The sequence below is a fragment of the Bufo bufo genome, chromosome 1, assembly GCF_905171765.1.
Source record: "Bufo bufo chromosome 1, aBufBuf1.1, whole genome shotgun sequence".
Taxonomy (NCBI): domain Eukaryota; kingdom Metazoa; phylum Chordata; class Amphibia; order Anura; family Bufonidae; genus Bufo; species Bufo bufo.
The window spans coordinates 620,520,090-620,532,724 of NC_053389.1; the positions used below are offsets into that span (position 1 = coordinate 620,520,090).

Sequence of the window (12,635 nt, forward strand, 5' to 3'; positions counted from 1 at the left end):
GATTAATACTTGGGGGCTGGGGGGGCCCACCAATGATGAGAAATGTCTCATTTATTCATATACAGGAGGCGGGAGCTGGCTGCAGAATCACATAGCCGGCTCCCGACCTCTATAAGCGGTAGCTGCGATCCGCAGCACCTAAGGGGTTAACTACCGCAGATCGCAGCTACCGCTCATAGAGGTCGGGAGCCGGCTATGTGATTCTGCAGCCAGCTCCCGCCTCCTGTATATGAATTAATGAAAGACTTATCTTCATTGGTGGAGCGGTGGCCACAGCCCCTCCCCTTCTTTTGTCCTCTCTCCTCTAATTGGCGGCAGCACAGGGGGAGGGAGACACTGCTTCCTTCTCCCCTGTGCTGCTGAGGGAACACAGAGAACGCTGAGAGCAGCGCGTTCTGTGTTCCCAATACGTTATCGGTATATATCGGCAAAATAGATGCCGATACCGATAACTGTCAAAATACTGAATATCGTCAAAACCGATAATCGGTCGATCCCTACTTCCTACAACGCCTGTGCATGCTCCTGATGAGGTGGCGGACGGTCTCCTGAGGGATCTCCTCCCAGACCTGGACTAAAGCATCTGCCAACTCCTGGACAGTCTGTGGTGCAACGTGACGTTGGTGGATAGAGAGAGACATGATGTCCCAGATGTGCTCAATTGGATTCAGGTCTGGGGAACGGGCGGGCCAGTCCATAGCATCAATGCCTTCGTCTTGCAGGAACTGCTGACACACTCCAGCCACGTGAGGTCTAGCATTGTCTTGCATTAGGAGGAACCCAGGGCCAACCGCACCAGCATATGGTCTCACAAGGGGTCTGAGGATCTCATCTCTGTACCTAATGGCAGTCAGGCTACCTCTGGCGAGCACATGGAGGGCTGTGCGGCCCTCCAAAGAAATGCCACCCCACACCATTACTGACCCAATGCCAAACCGGTCATGCTGGAGGATGTTGCAGGCAGCAGAACGTTCTGCACGGCATCTCCAGACTCTGTCACGTCTGTCACATGTGCGCAGTGTGAACCTGCTTTCATCTGTGAAGAGCACAGGGCGCCAGTGGCGAATTTGCCAATCTTGGTGTTCTCTGGCCAATGCCAAACGTCCTGCACGGTGTTGGGCTGTAAGCACAACCCCCACCTGTGGACGTCGGGCCCTCATATCACCCTCATGGAGTCTGTTTCTGACTATTTGAGAAGACACATGCACATTTGTGGCCTGCTGGAGGTCATTTTGCAGGGCTCTGGCAGTGCTCCTCCTGTTCCTCCTTGCACAAAGGCGGAGGTAGCGGTCCTGCTGCTGGGTTGTTGCCCTCCTACGGCCTCCTCCACATCTCCTGATGTACTGGCCTGTCTCCTGATAGCGCCTCCATGCTCTGGACACTACGCTGACAGACACAGCAAACCTTCTTGCCACAGCTCGCATTGATGTGCCATCCTGGATAAGCTGCACTACCTGAGCCACTTGTGTGGGTTGTAGACTCCGTCTCATGCTATCACTAGAGTGAAAGCACCAACAGCATTCAAAAGTGACCAAAACATCAGCCAGGAAGCATAGGAACTGAGAAGTGGTCTGTGGATACCACCTGCAGAACCACTCCTTTATTGGGGGTGTCTTGCTAATTGCCTATAATTTCCACCTGTTCTCTATCCCATTTGCACAACAGCATGTGAAATTGATTGTCACTCAGTGTTGCTTCCTAAGTGGACAGTTTGATTTCACAGAAGTGTGATTGACTTGGAGTTTGTGTTGTTTAAGTGTTCCCTTTATTTTTTTGAGCAGTGTATGTGTATATATATATATATATATATATATATATATATATACTGTTCATTTGCACTGTATTTGTGAGGCTCTGTGGAAAGAGTTAATGAATACTGAGAGACTTTTGGGACTTTGAATGAGAAGCTGATAATTTTCCACAGCTGCCATAGGCTTTAAAGAAGAGCATGTTTTGGAGGGAAAAAGCCAGACTTGTTTACCACTAAAATCAGGCAGAATGACCTTTTGAATGTCTGGTTTTAGCTATGTTGATGTCTGGAAAAACCGCTTTGTCATTGCCATTGAGTATCATTGAAGCTCTAATGTAAGTCTATGCCAGACGGGAGTGGTAACTTTGTAACGGTTTGTGCTGAGCTTCTCCACTCCACCCCTCCCCCTAGAAGGATCCAGTCTAGCTAGAAATGTTATATAAGGAGAGCAGCCAGAGCCCCTAGTGTTCTGCAGTTAGGGACCAATGCTTGGAGGGGGAGACTCATGCCAGTCTGGATGAGTGACCAGAAGAAGACGCTGAGATGGGGACGTAGAGCCGCAGACCATGGGTCACCAGCCCTGTGAGCAAGGAGCCACCCAGACTACTGAGCTACAGACCGTTGTTCTCCAGCCTTCTGAGAGAGAGGAACAGCTAGCTCAGGCCTTTCCTCAGCATCAAACTCTTCTTCTGCCAGAGAGGAGACTGGAGAAGCTAGCCCTATGCCTTGCCTGTATTATTATGCACCTAAATTTCTCCAGTAAAGAAGCACCCTGGTTTACTGCAGACCCTGACTCTCTGGACTTATTTTCCATTGGGGTGTACCATGCCTTACTATCCCTTCCGGAGAGCAGCAACACGTGGCGACACCTCGACGGTGTAGCATTTGGGCCACCCCAAACCCGGTCACTGCAAGTGTTCATGTTACTTTATACTGGACAGCAGATTGTACTTCTGGTTACATTTTACATGTAGTTTAATTCGGGATACTTTAAAAAAAAAAAACTTTTTATATTACAGGCTAAAATATGTATCAAAATAAAAGTACAGATTTTTAAAGACTTTTATTTCTGTTGAGAAACTATGGGTTCAATATGGACAAAAGCAGAGAATACTGTAGGGAATTTATCATGAGACTAATATTTTGAAGTAAGCTTGGTGTAGATTTTAGTATGTTGCACGGCCTGCTGGAGGTAGCACCAAAGTTATGTAGAGGCCTGCGTCTCCACATAACTTTGGCGCATCCACTGGCAATGCAGAGGGACTAAGACCGGTGCCTAAATCACCGGTCTTAATAAATATCCCCCCTTGGTGCTTACTCTAGACATGGAGGGAGTCTAAGTACCCAAATCCTCAGCAATAATGTCTTCTGATTAACTGTGTTGAGTCTGTTTTACCTTTTTCCAACTCCAGGCCATGTCAACTGGTTGCAAAACTGAACTACATTTTATTCAGCCTTGGCCTCTTTTAATGTAAAAAGCATATGTTGGCCCTTTAAGAAGTAGACTGGCATTGCATATTGCTACTAGTGAAAGGGAAACATAGCGTTTTTTTCCTTTTTCTTTGAAAAATTTGAGCTTGATTCTTTTAAATTGAAATAAGCCACTCTACCACTTGCACTTGCCATAGTTTTAGTACATCTTCCCTAGACTGTATTACGCAGCCTACTTTGTCATCTGAAAAGGTACAAGCAGTGCTGTTAATCCAATGAACCTATTAATTTATGAAAGCACTGAAACTTGGGTTTCACCACAGTGTACTGTGGACTAGGGAGTGTAAGAATAATTGACCACAAGTCTTTGGAAATGGGCCTTAAAAGGAGTATTCAAATCTTATAAAGTGATGGCATATCATTAGGATATGCTATAACTTTGATTGGTGGTGGTCCAACCTCTGGGACAGCCACCCATATTGAGAATGAATGGGTCGCAGCACTGGTTTAGCACTGCATCCCCTTTTTAATGTTACCTTGTACATGGAACGCTCTTGGTCACATGGACCTGTGTATGGAACTGTAGCCAGCCGCATTCATTTCAATAAAATGCAGGGCCGGTTCTAGATTTTCTGCTGCTTGAGATGAAAACTTAAATGGTGCCCCACCCCAGTGCCAAATTCTCAATTCAACCCTCCCCAAGCCTTAGTGCTAAAGACATATTTGGATGGACATTACATTCAGCGCTACCAAACCTACAGGAGAATACAGAACTACATAACCATTGCATTCAGTGATGTTTCCTCTGATGTAGACGTTCTTTTTCCTCATTTTCTCCATTCTGTCCATGCTGCTGGCACGGGCGCAAGATTGAGCGAGATGTCCGGTCCATCAATCAAGGAGGAAGCCTGTTTGATTATCTCTGTTTTGATGAGTTAATTGATTTGTACAAATCAGTTTGCTCAACTCGATTTTACTACGTTAGACACTTTCTGGGGCCTAATTAAAATTGAGTTTGAAATCGGAAAAACCCTTTAAAGGCTATGAAAACCTTCGGGGGCTTTATTTTTTATTCTTGCATTCTACTCATTTTGGGCTAAAAATCTTTTTTGCAATTATAACAAATTTTCAACATTTTACAGAGGTTAAATAACTTTGTTTACTCATCATATGAAGGCTCATGTAGAGCTTTTATCTCTGATCTCCTGACCTCATAAACACTCATTATAGCTACATTATTATCTAACTGATATCAATATGGCTTAAATGAGTGTTTATGAAGTCAGGAGATCAGAGATAAAAGCTCTACATGAGCCTTCATCTGATGGCACTCCTAATAAACAGAACGTTATTTAACCCATGTAAAACTGCTGAAAAATGTTAATAAAGACCAATTACAAAAAAGATTTTTAGCCCAAAATGAGTAGCATGCAATAATAAAAACAAAATTGCCTCCGAAGGTGTTCATAGCCTTTAAGTCAAAAGCATACTGCTGTAATATCCATCTGTAATTTTGTACCTGAAACTGGAAATACACCTTAGCATGACAGATATTCTGTAAAAAAAAAAAGACACAGCACACATGCACTTCATGTTCATCTTTACTGAAGTTAATAAATAAAATGATATTTTTACACTGAAAACAGTAGGGCTAGGAAAGAGTAAGAGGCCACAGGAGTCACTCCAGGGGGGTGCGCTACTGTCAAATCCCATTAGTGTGTGTGTCAATGAAGGGATCATACTTTAGAATACAGGTGCATACAGTATAGGAAGCACGGCACAGAAAGAAACGCCAGTAGGTCTCTGATAGATCCTAAGTGTATCAATTTATAATTTATATCTTCCACACACAAATAAGTTGGACCAAAGGTAACTTCCCTAGTGATTTTACAGAACACAGCCCCACACCAGTATCTTCTTCAGAGATGCATATATCAGTATATTAGTTTAGGTTACCCATACTTGGGCTTTTATTTTGTGGAGCATGGAAACACTGAAGGGTTGTAAACACAAGAAGGGGCTCTACCATCCTACCAGTTTTTTAAAATATAACTGTAGACCTGTAATTGTAACAATATGCCCTAAAGATACATAAGGTTCTGCATTTATTGTTCTATCCTTTATTCTAATTCAAAATAATATTCAGGCCATGTGATTGCAGCATCTTTATCTCTTTCAGTATACATTTTTACTTCCTCCGATTCAGGGATAACAATGATTAAATAAAGATTTACACTTCCCCATGATGGCTTTTATGAAGAAATACTAACTTACAAATTCACTTACAGCAGTTTAAGATGTTCCACAGGTCACACAGGATCTGTTCTTAAATGGGTTTTCCGGGAGTGCACTATTGAAGCCCTATACCAGGGATCAGCAACCTTCGGCACTCCAGCTGCTGTGAAACTACAACTCCCAGCATTCAAACATGGTCGGCTGCTCTGACAACTCACATAGAAGTTAATAGAGCATTCTGGGAGTTGTAGTTTCAGAACATCTGGAGTGCCAGAGGTTGCTGATCCCTGCCCTATACTAAGGATATTAGATTGGTGAGGGTCTGACTCCCAGCACTCCTTTGGATCTGCTATTTGAAAGAACTGAATCGCTCATCTCACAGCGTACCAAGCACAGCGCCATACATTGTATAGTGGCTGTGCTTGGTATTGCTGCCCATGCCCATTCACTTGAATAGGACTGAGCTGCACATGGGCCATGTGACCATAAAATCTGATGCCACTCCTCTTCGGACAGCTGATGGAGGGGTTGCCGGGAGTCAGACTCTCGCCTAAGGATAGGTCATCAGTATGGATGAGCAAATTTCATATTTTGAAGTTTGTGTGTGGGTTCGTGTTGTGGTATTTACTGAATTGCGTTATGGATTCCGTTACCATGGACCATAACGCAATTCCATGATTGAATGCATAACAGAATGTCTATGGCCTGCATAACGGATCTGTCCGGTTTACTTTATGCAGGAGAGGATTCTAGCATAACGGAAACCCGACGGATCCGTTATGCAGGCCATAGACTTCTATTATGACGGAATGAATAACGGAATGCCTCTAAAAGGCATTCCATCACTGAATTGCGTTATGGTCCGGGGTAACTGAATCCATAACGCAATTCAGTAAATACCACAACATGAACCCGCACACGAACTTCAGTATTTTACTCCCAAGAAAACCCCTTTAAGACTGGTCATACACATTAGCCATCAGTGGAATGATCGTTCAGCAAACAGCTATTCCTTCTGATACCCTCATACACATGCATGCTTAGCTTGGACAAGCATGTATGTGTTCTCAGTGGGAAGAGGGGAATAAGCTTCTGATAGACACTTCTGGCAGTGGCTTATCTTCCTTGCTCAGGACATGTTGAAATCTAACAGCCTGACGCTGCTTGTCCCTGACATTTGCCGTCAGGGGACCACATACATTAGATGCTCAGCTGACATTAATCTAACGTGTATGACCAGTTCACAACTGTTTTAGTGCAAGTAGGAAGTGCACTCTCTGTTACTATATTAAATAACTGATCACTGTGTCAAGGCCTGGACAATGTCCTTAGCTAACATGGTTGCAATCACCATTTTTTCACTATTGATAGTCAGCAGGGCAGAAGACGCATCCTTCAGAGTCAAGGTCACCAGGACGAGGGTTCCACTGGACACTGTTTTAGCTGCAAATCTGTAGACAATTACAAATATTATTAACATAGTTGTACGAGAACATAAGATTTCCTGCTATGTGGTGAGATAATGGGGCAGATCTACCACTGCTGTAACATTTAGACACAGTTGAATGCTGTATGATATTTTTGGTACATCTTGTTAGAACGTTGACACGTTTGTCTATCTTTACATTACCTATTGGTTGGTTTACTTTGTGGCAAAAGTTTTGGTACAACTTTGTACAGTCGTGGCCAAAAGTTTTGAGAATGACAAAAATATTAGTTTTCACAAAGTTTGCTGCTAAACTGCTTTTAGATCTTTGTTTCAGTTGTTTCTGTGATGTAGTGAAATATAATTACACGCACTATATACGTTTCAAAGGCTTTTATCGACAATTACATGACATTTATGCAAAGAGTCAGTATTTGCAGTGTTGGCCCTTCTTTTTCTGGACCTCTGCAATTCGACTGGGCATGCTCTCAATCAACTTCTGGGCCAATTTCTGACTGCTAGCAACCCATTCTTTCATAATCACTTCTTGGAGTTTGTCAGAATTAGTGGGTTTTTGTTTGTCCACCCGCCTCTTGAGGATTGACCACAAGTTCTCTGCGTGCATATGCGCTCACACCTGCCTGCTGCCATTCCTGAGCAAGCTCTGCACTGGTGGCACTCCGATCCCGCAGCTGAATCCTCTTTAGGAGACGATCCTGGCGCTTGCTGGACTTTGTTGGACGCCCTGAAGCCTTCTTAACAAGAATTGAACCTCTTTCCTTGAAGTTCTTGATGATCCTATAAATTGTTGATTGAGGTGCAATCTTAGTAGCCACAATATCCTTGCCTGTGAAGCCATTTTTATGCAACGCAATGATGGCTGCACGCGTTTTTTTTGCAGGTCACCATGGTTAACAATGGAAGAACAATGATTTCAATCATCACCCTCCTTTTAACATGTCAAGTCTGGCATTTTAACCCAATCAGCCTGACATAATGATCTCCAGCCTTGTGCTCGTCAACATTCTCACCTGAGTTAACAAGACGATTACTGAAATGATCTCAGCAAGTCCTTTAATGACAGCAATGAAATGCAGTGAAAAGTTTTTTTGGGGATTAAGTTAATTTTCATGGCAAAGAAGGACTATGCAATTCATCTGATCACTCTTCATAACATTCTGGAGTATATGCAAATTGCTATTATAAAAACTTAAGCAGCAACTTTTCCAATTTCCAATATTTATGTAATTCTCAAAACTTTTGGCCACGACTGTAGACTGTTAAGCAACACCCTCTTTCCAATAAGCCATGCTAAGTCCGCCACTAAGTTACTTAGACTGGCAAGGTACATGGCATGCACATTGGGGGAGATTTATTAAACTGATGCAAAGGAAAACTGGCTTAGTTGCCCATAGCAATCAGAGTCCACCTTTCATTTTCCAAAGGAGCTCTGAAAGTTGGAATCTGTTTGCTAGGTGGCTTATGGGGCTACTCCATTGTGTTTTTTGGTGCACTAAAGGTGGCCACACATATTAGATGTGTATCAGCTGAACCTGGAAGGATCGGGAGAGAATGCTGCCGGCCAAACGTGCTCTAATGTGTATGCCCTTTTTTGCCAGTATTCTGGCGTGAATACTGGCATTTTGCCAGACAATGTACCAGTATGCAGCGGTATTTTTTTTTGTTTTTTGTTTTTTTTATTCTTAGTAAATCTCCCCCATTTTTTTTACAGAACTGAAAGGAGACTAGACACATAAATAGTAATAGTAGTATGTGAAGGGAAAAGTATTTTCAAGCAGTCAACAGTCAGCACCCAGATGCCAGAACATAACATTGTTTGTGTAGCCCTAGAGACAATTTACATTACATTTAACCCCCTGAGGGCAGGGAACCATAACAATTTTATTTTTTTTCATTTTTCCACTTACATTCTGGTGGTCAGAATTTTTTGCACTCATACTTGTATGAAGCTTTGTTTGTCTTTTGAGAGAAGGAATGTTGTATTCTATGTGGGGCCATTTTTTGGTACATGTACATTAGTGTTTCATTTGTATTAATTTATAGTTTGGCAAAATGAAGGAAAAAAAGCACCTTTTACAGCATACACTAATCATCATAAATTATTCTATACATTTATTGGATAGGCTGTTAAGGTCATGATGACACCAAATATGTATATATATGTAAATATATATTATTTTATATTTTGGGACTTGAACTTTTATTGAAAGTTTATTAATGATAAAAATACCTTTGTTTATGATTATTTTTATATTTATTTAACTTTTTTTTTTATCACAAGGGAGGATTTAATATTGATTTATATTTTTCAACTATAAAGTATTGGCATACACCTATCAGCCATAACAATAAAATATTGTGTACGTTTTGTGCTGCCAAAACATCTCTAACCCTTTGAGGCATGGATTCCACAAGACCTCTGAAGGTCTTCCTGAACAATTTTTGTAGTGTGGCTGGATGTATTACCCTACTGAAACAGGCCACTGCCATTAGGGAATACCACTGATATGAAGGGGTGCACTTGGTCTAAAATGTTTAGGGAGGTGATTCATGTCAAAGTAACAGTCACATAACCAAAGGTTTACCAGCTGAACATTGTCCAGAGCAGGGGTGCACAACCCAGAGCCAAGGCTCGCAGCCCCCATCTTGCAGGACATGATCAGCTGTGTTTCCACTGGGAGCGCCGCACAGGGCTGGATTAGAGCACCTGCAATCTAGCAGGAGCAGGTTGGATCCCCAGCTGTTAGTGACAGCAGAGGACTCGAAGAGAAGAATTTATTACCGCTTCTGCTCAGATAGGTGCATAGCGCTCAGTGAGGTGTCTCGGGGCAGAGGCATGCAGAGCTGAAGGGTCACTAGACCCTGATCAGCTCTGCCTTGTACAAAGCCCCCACAAGAGGCTGGTTTCCTCTGTAACTGGGGGTCCTTTGGATGATCCAGTTACAGTGAAAATAGTGCAAAAAATAAAATAAGTCTTATTGTCTCCCAAAGGTCTTTCAGTGACCTCTTCAGAACAAATTATGTGGCAAAAATACATTAAGTAAAAAAAAATGGAAAACAATAAAATGAAAAATCTAATAAAATACAAATAAAAGGAAAAAGTGCAAAATAAAAAGTCAGTGTCCCCCAGAGGTCTTGGGGGATATATTATGTGGCAAAAATATATTTTAAAAATAATAAAAGAAAATTTAAAAATAATAAAATACAAATAAAATTAAAAAGGAAAAACTACTAAATAAAACTGTTCCCTGTCCCGTCCCCATCCCCACCCCAACAGTCTTTTTATGACCTCTTGGGGGACATATGTGGCTAATATATATATGTGTAATTTTAATAAAATTAAATACAAATAAAATAAAAAAAGGAAAAACTGCAAAATAAAAAATGTCAGTTACATATTATGTAGCAGAAATATATTACAAAAATAACTTAAAAATATATAAAAGAAAAAACACTCACAACAATTAAAACTGTCGCCAATTTTCACCCCATTCATGTGAAACTATACATATTCTATAACAAAACAGCCAACACAAAATAGGGAACTAATTATAATTTATTTTGGTCAGTGTGCATATTTAAAGGGGTTGTCCGCTTTTTTAAAATTGATGACCTATTCTGAAACACACGCACCCAGCAGTCCACATGATCTACACCAAAAAGTGAGTAATTGAACCAGGCCACCTTCTTCCATTGCTACATGGTGCATGTCTAATGCTCACATGCCTGACTTTTAGTGGGTACTAACCAATACATACGGGAGCTGTCATTTTGGAATTTCTCTGACCTAGTCGTGTAGTCATCACAATTTAGCTCTTTGAGTTGCTCAGATCTCTACACTTAATTTTTCCCGCTTCCAACACCTCATCCTCAAGAACTGACTTTTCACTTGCTGCCTAATATATCTCCCTCTCTGATAGGTGCCAGTGTCACAAGATAACATTAAACAGGGGTTTACTGTTATCACTGATCGGTGTACATCCATTTGTTCGTATGTTAGCCTATGTATGCACAGTACACAGGGAGATGTTAGAGCATACCTAAGTCTTTAACATCAGGAAATATGGGCAGACCTGGAGTCATTCATGTTGCAATGGATGTAAAAATAATAACGGTATATTATATATCTAAACTATGGCTGCAACTGTAGCACTCTGAAGGTTGACAAAAAACAAAAAAAATAATTTAACCTTATTTTAATCCTAAATAACAAACACATTTAGGCCCCTTTCACACGGGCGAGTATTCCGCGCGGATGCGATGCGTGAGTTGAACGCATTGCACCCGCACTGAATTCTGACCCATTCATTTCTATGGGGCTGTTCACATGAGCGGTGATTTTCACGCATCACTTGCTCTATATTCTGCGTTTTTCACGCAACGCAGGCCCCATAGAAGTGAATGGGGTTGCGGATGCGGTGCGATTTTCACGCATGGTTGCTAGGAGACGATCGGGATGGAGACCCGATCATTATTATTTCCCCTTATAACATGGTTATAAGGGAAAATAATAGCATTCTGAATACAGAATGCATAGTAAAATAGCACTGGAGGGGTTAAAAAATAATTTAACTCACCTTAGTCCACTTGATAGCGCTGCCGGCATCTCCTTCTGTCTCCTTCTTTGCTGATTGTAGGAACAGGACCTGTGGTGACGTCACTCCGGTCATCACATGATCCATCACATGATCTTTTACCATGGTGATGGATCATGTGATGGACCATGTGACGACTGGAGTGACGTCACCACAGCTCCTGTTCCTACAATCAGCAAAGAAGGAGACAGAAGGAGATGCCGGCAGCGAGATCAAGTGGACTAAGGTGAGTTAAATTATAATTTATTTATTTTTTAACCCCTCCATGTTATAAGGGAAAATAATACAATCTACAGAACACCGATCCCAAGCCCGAACTTCTGTGAAGAAGTTCGTGTACCAAACATGCGCGATTTTTCTCACACGAGTGCAAAACGCATTACAATGTTTTGCACTCGCGCGGAAAAATCGTGCGTGTTCCCGCAACGCACCCGCACATTTTCCTGCAACGCCCGTGTGAAAGAGGCCTTAAAGTTTGGATGTGAAGTTCAGAGGAAGAATAAAACTTCTGAAGACTGGGTGTTATACTCTTTAACACACCATGCAGGCACTACCTTATACATGTGGGTTCTGCCTCCGGAATATCTGTGTCACTGCATTAGGAAAGCAACTGATTAACATAGTCTTAAGTGTAGAAATAACACTGTTGCATATGTAGTTCAGAAATATTTTACATTTTTAAATATCATTTACACTGGATGGCCTTTCCACGCTGCTACCCTTTCAAACAGCTGATTGGTGGTGGTTGTGTTGGGGGGGGGGGGGGGGGGGGGTGGGAGCCAGACCCCTGCCAGACTGATATTGATGACCGATACCGAGGATAGTTTATCAATATCTGTGCTCAACTCCTTTAAGTAGAAATAATCTTAATTAGTCTAGCTACTTTTGATTAGCAGGCCATGGGGAAATATAGAACTATTTTACAGATTAATAATATTTTTTTCTTTCCCTTGGATTCTTCACCATAGTTGCCCATGGCTGCAGCCTCCTCCTCTCTACCACTACCAACATACCTGCTTTCAAGACATATATTCATTTAGGCTACTACAGAGGGTGCTGCTATTATGCTTTGGCTGATAGGCTCTTAGCCAGCATGGTGCATTACACATAATCAGGTGACTGGCATCTTATAGAAGCCTAAGGGTGTATTCAGATGTTGGAGTTGAGGATTGGGTAA

The 12,635-nt window shown here is 41.9% G+C and overlaps 1 protein-coding gene across 2 annotated transcripts in view; it reads right to left on the reverse strand.

Annotated features, from left to right (window-relative positions):
- Nucleotides 1-5,757: 5,757 nt before the first annotated feature.
- AP3B2 (adaptor related protein complex 3 subunit beta 2) overlaps nucleotides 5,758-12,635 on the reverse strand; it is a 102,178-nt gene continuing 95,300 nt past the window's right edge. For both annotated transcript variants that reach the window (XM_040413782.1, XM_040413781.1), the window contains exon 27: nucleotides 5,758-6,867. In XM_040413782.1, the coding sequence (XP_040269716.1) occupies nucleotides 6,717-6,867 (151 nt within the window). In that variant the 3' untranslated portion in view covers nucleotides 5,758-6,716. The remainder of the gene's footprint in view (nucleotides 6,868-12,635) is intronic.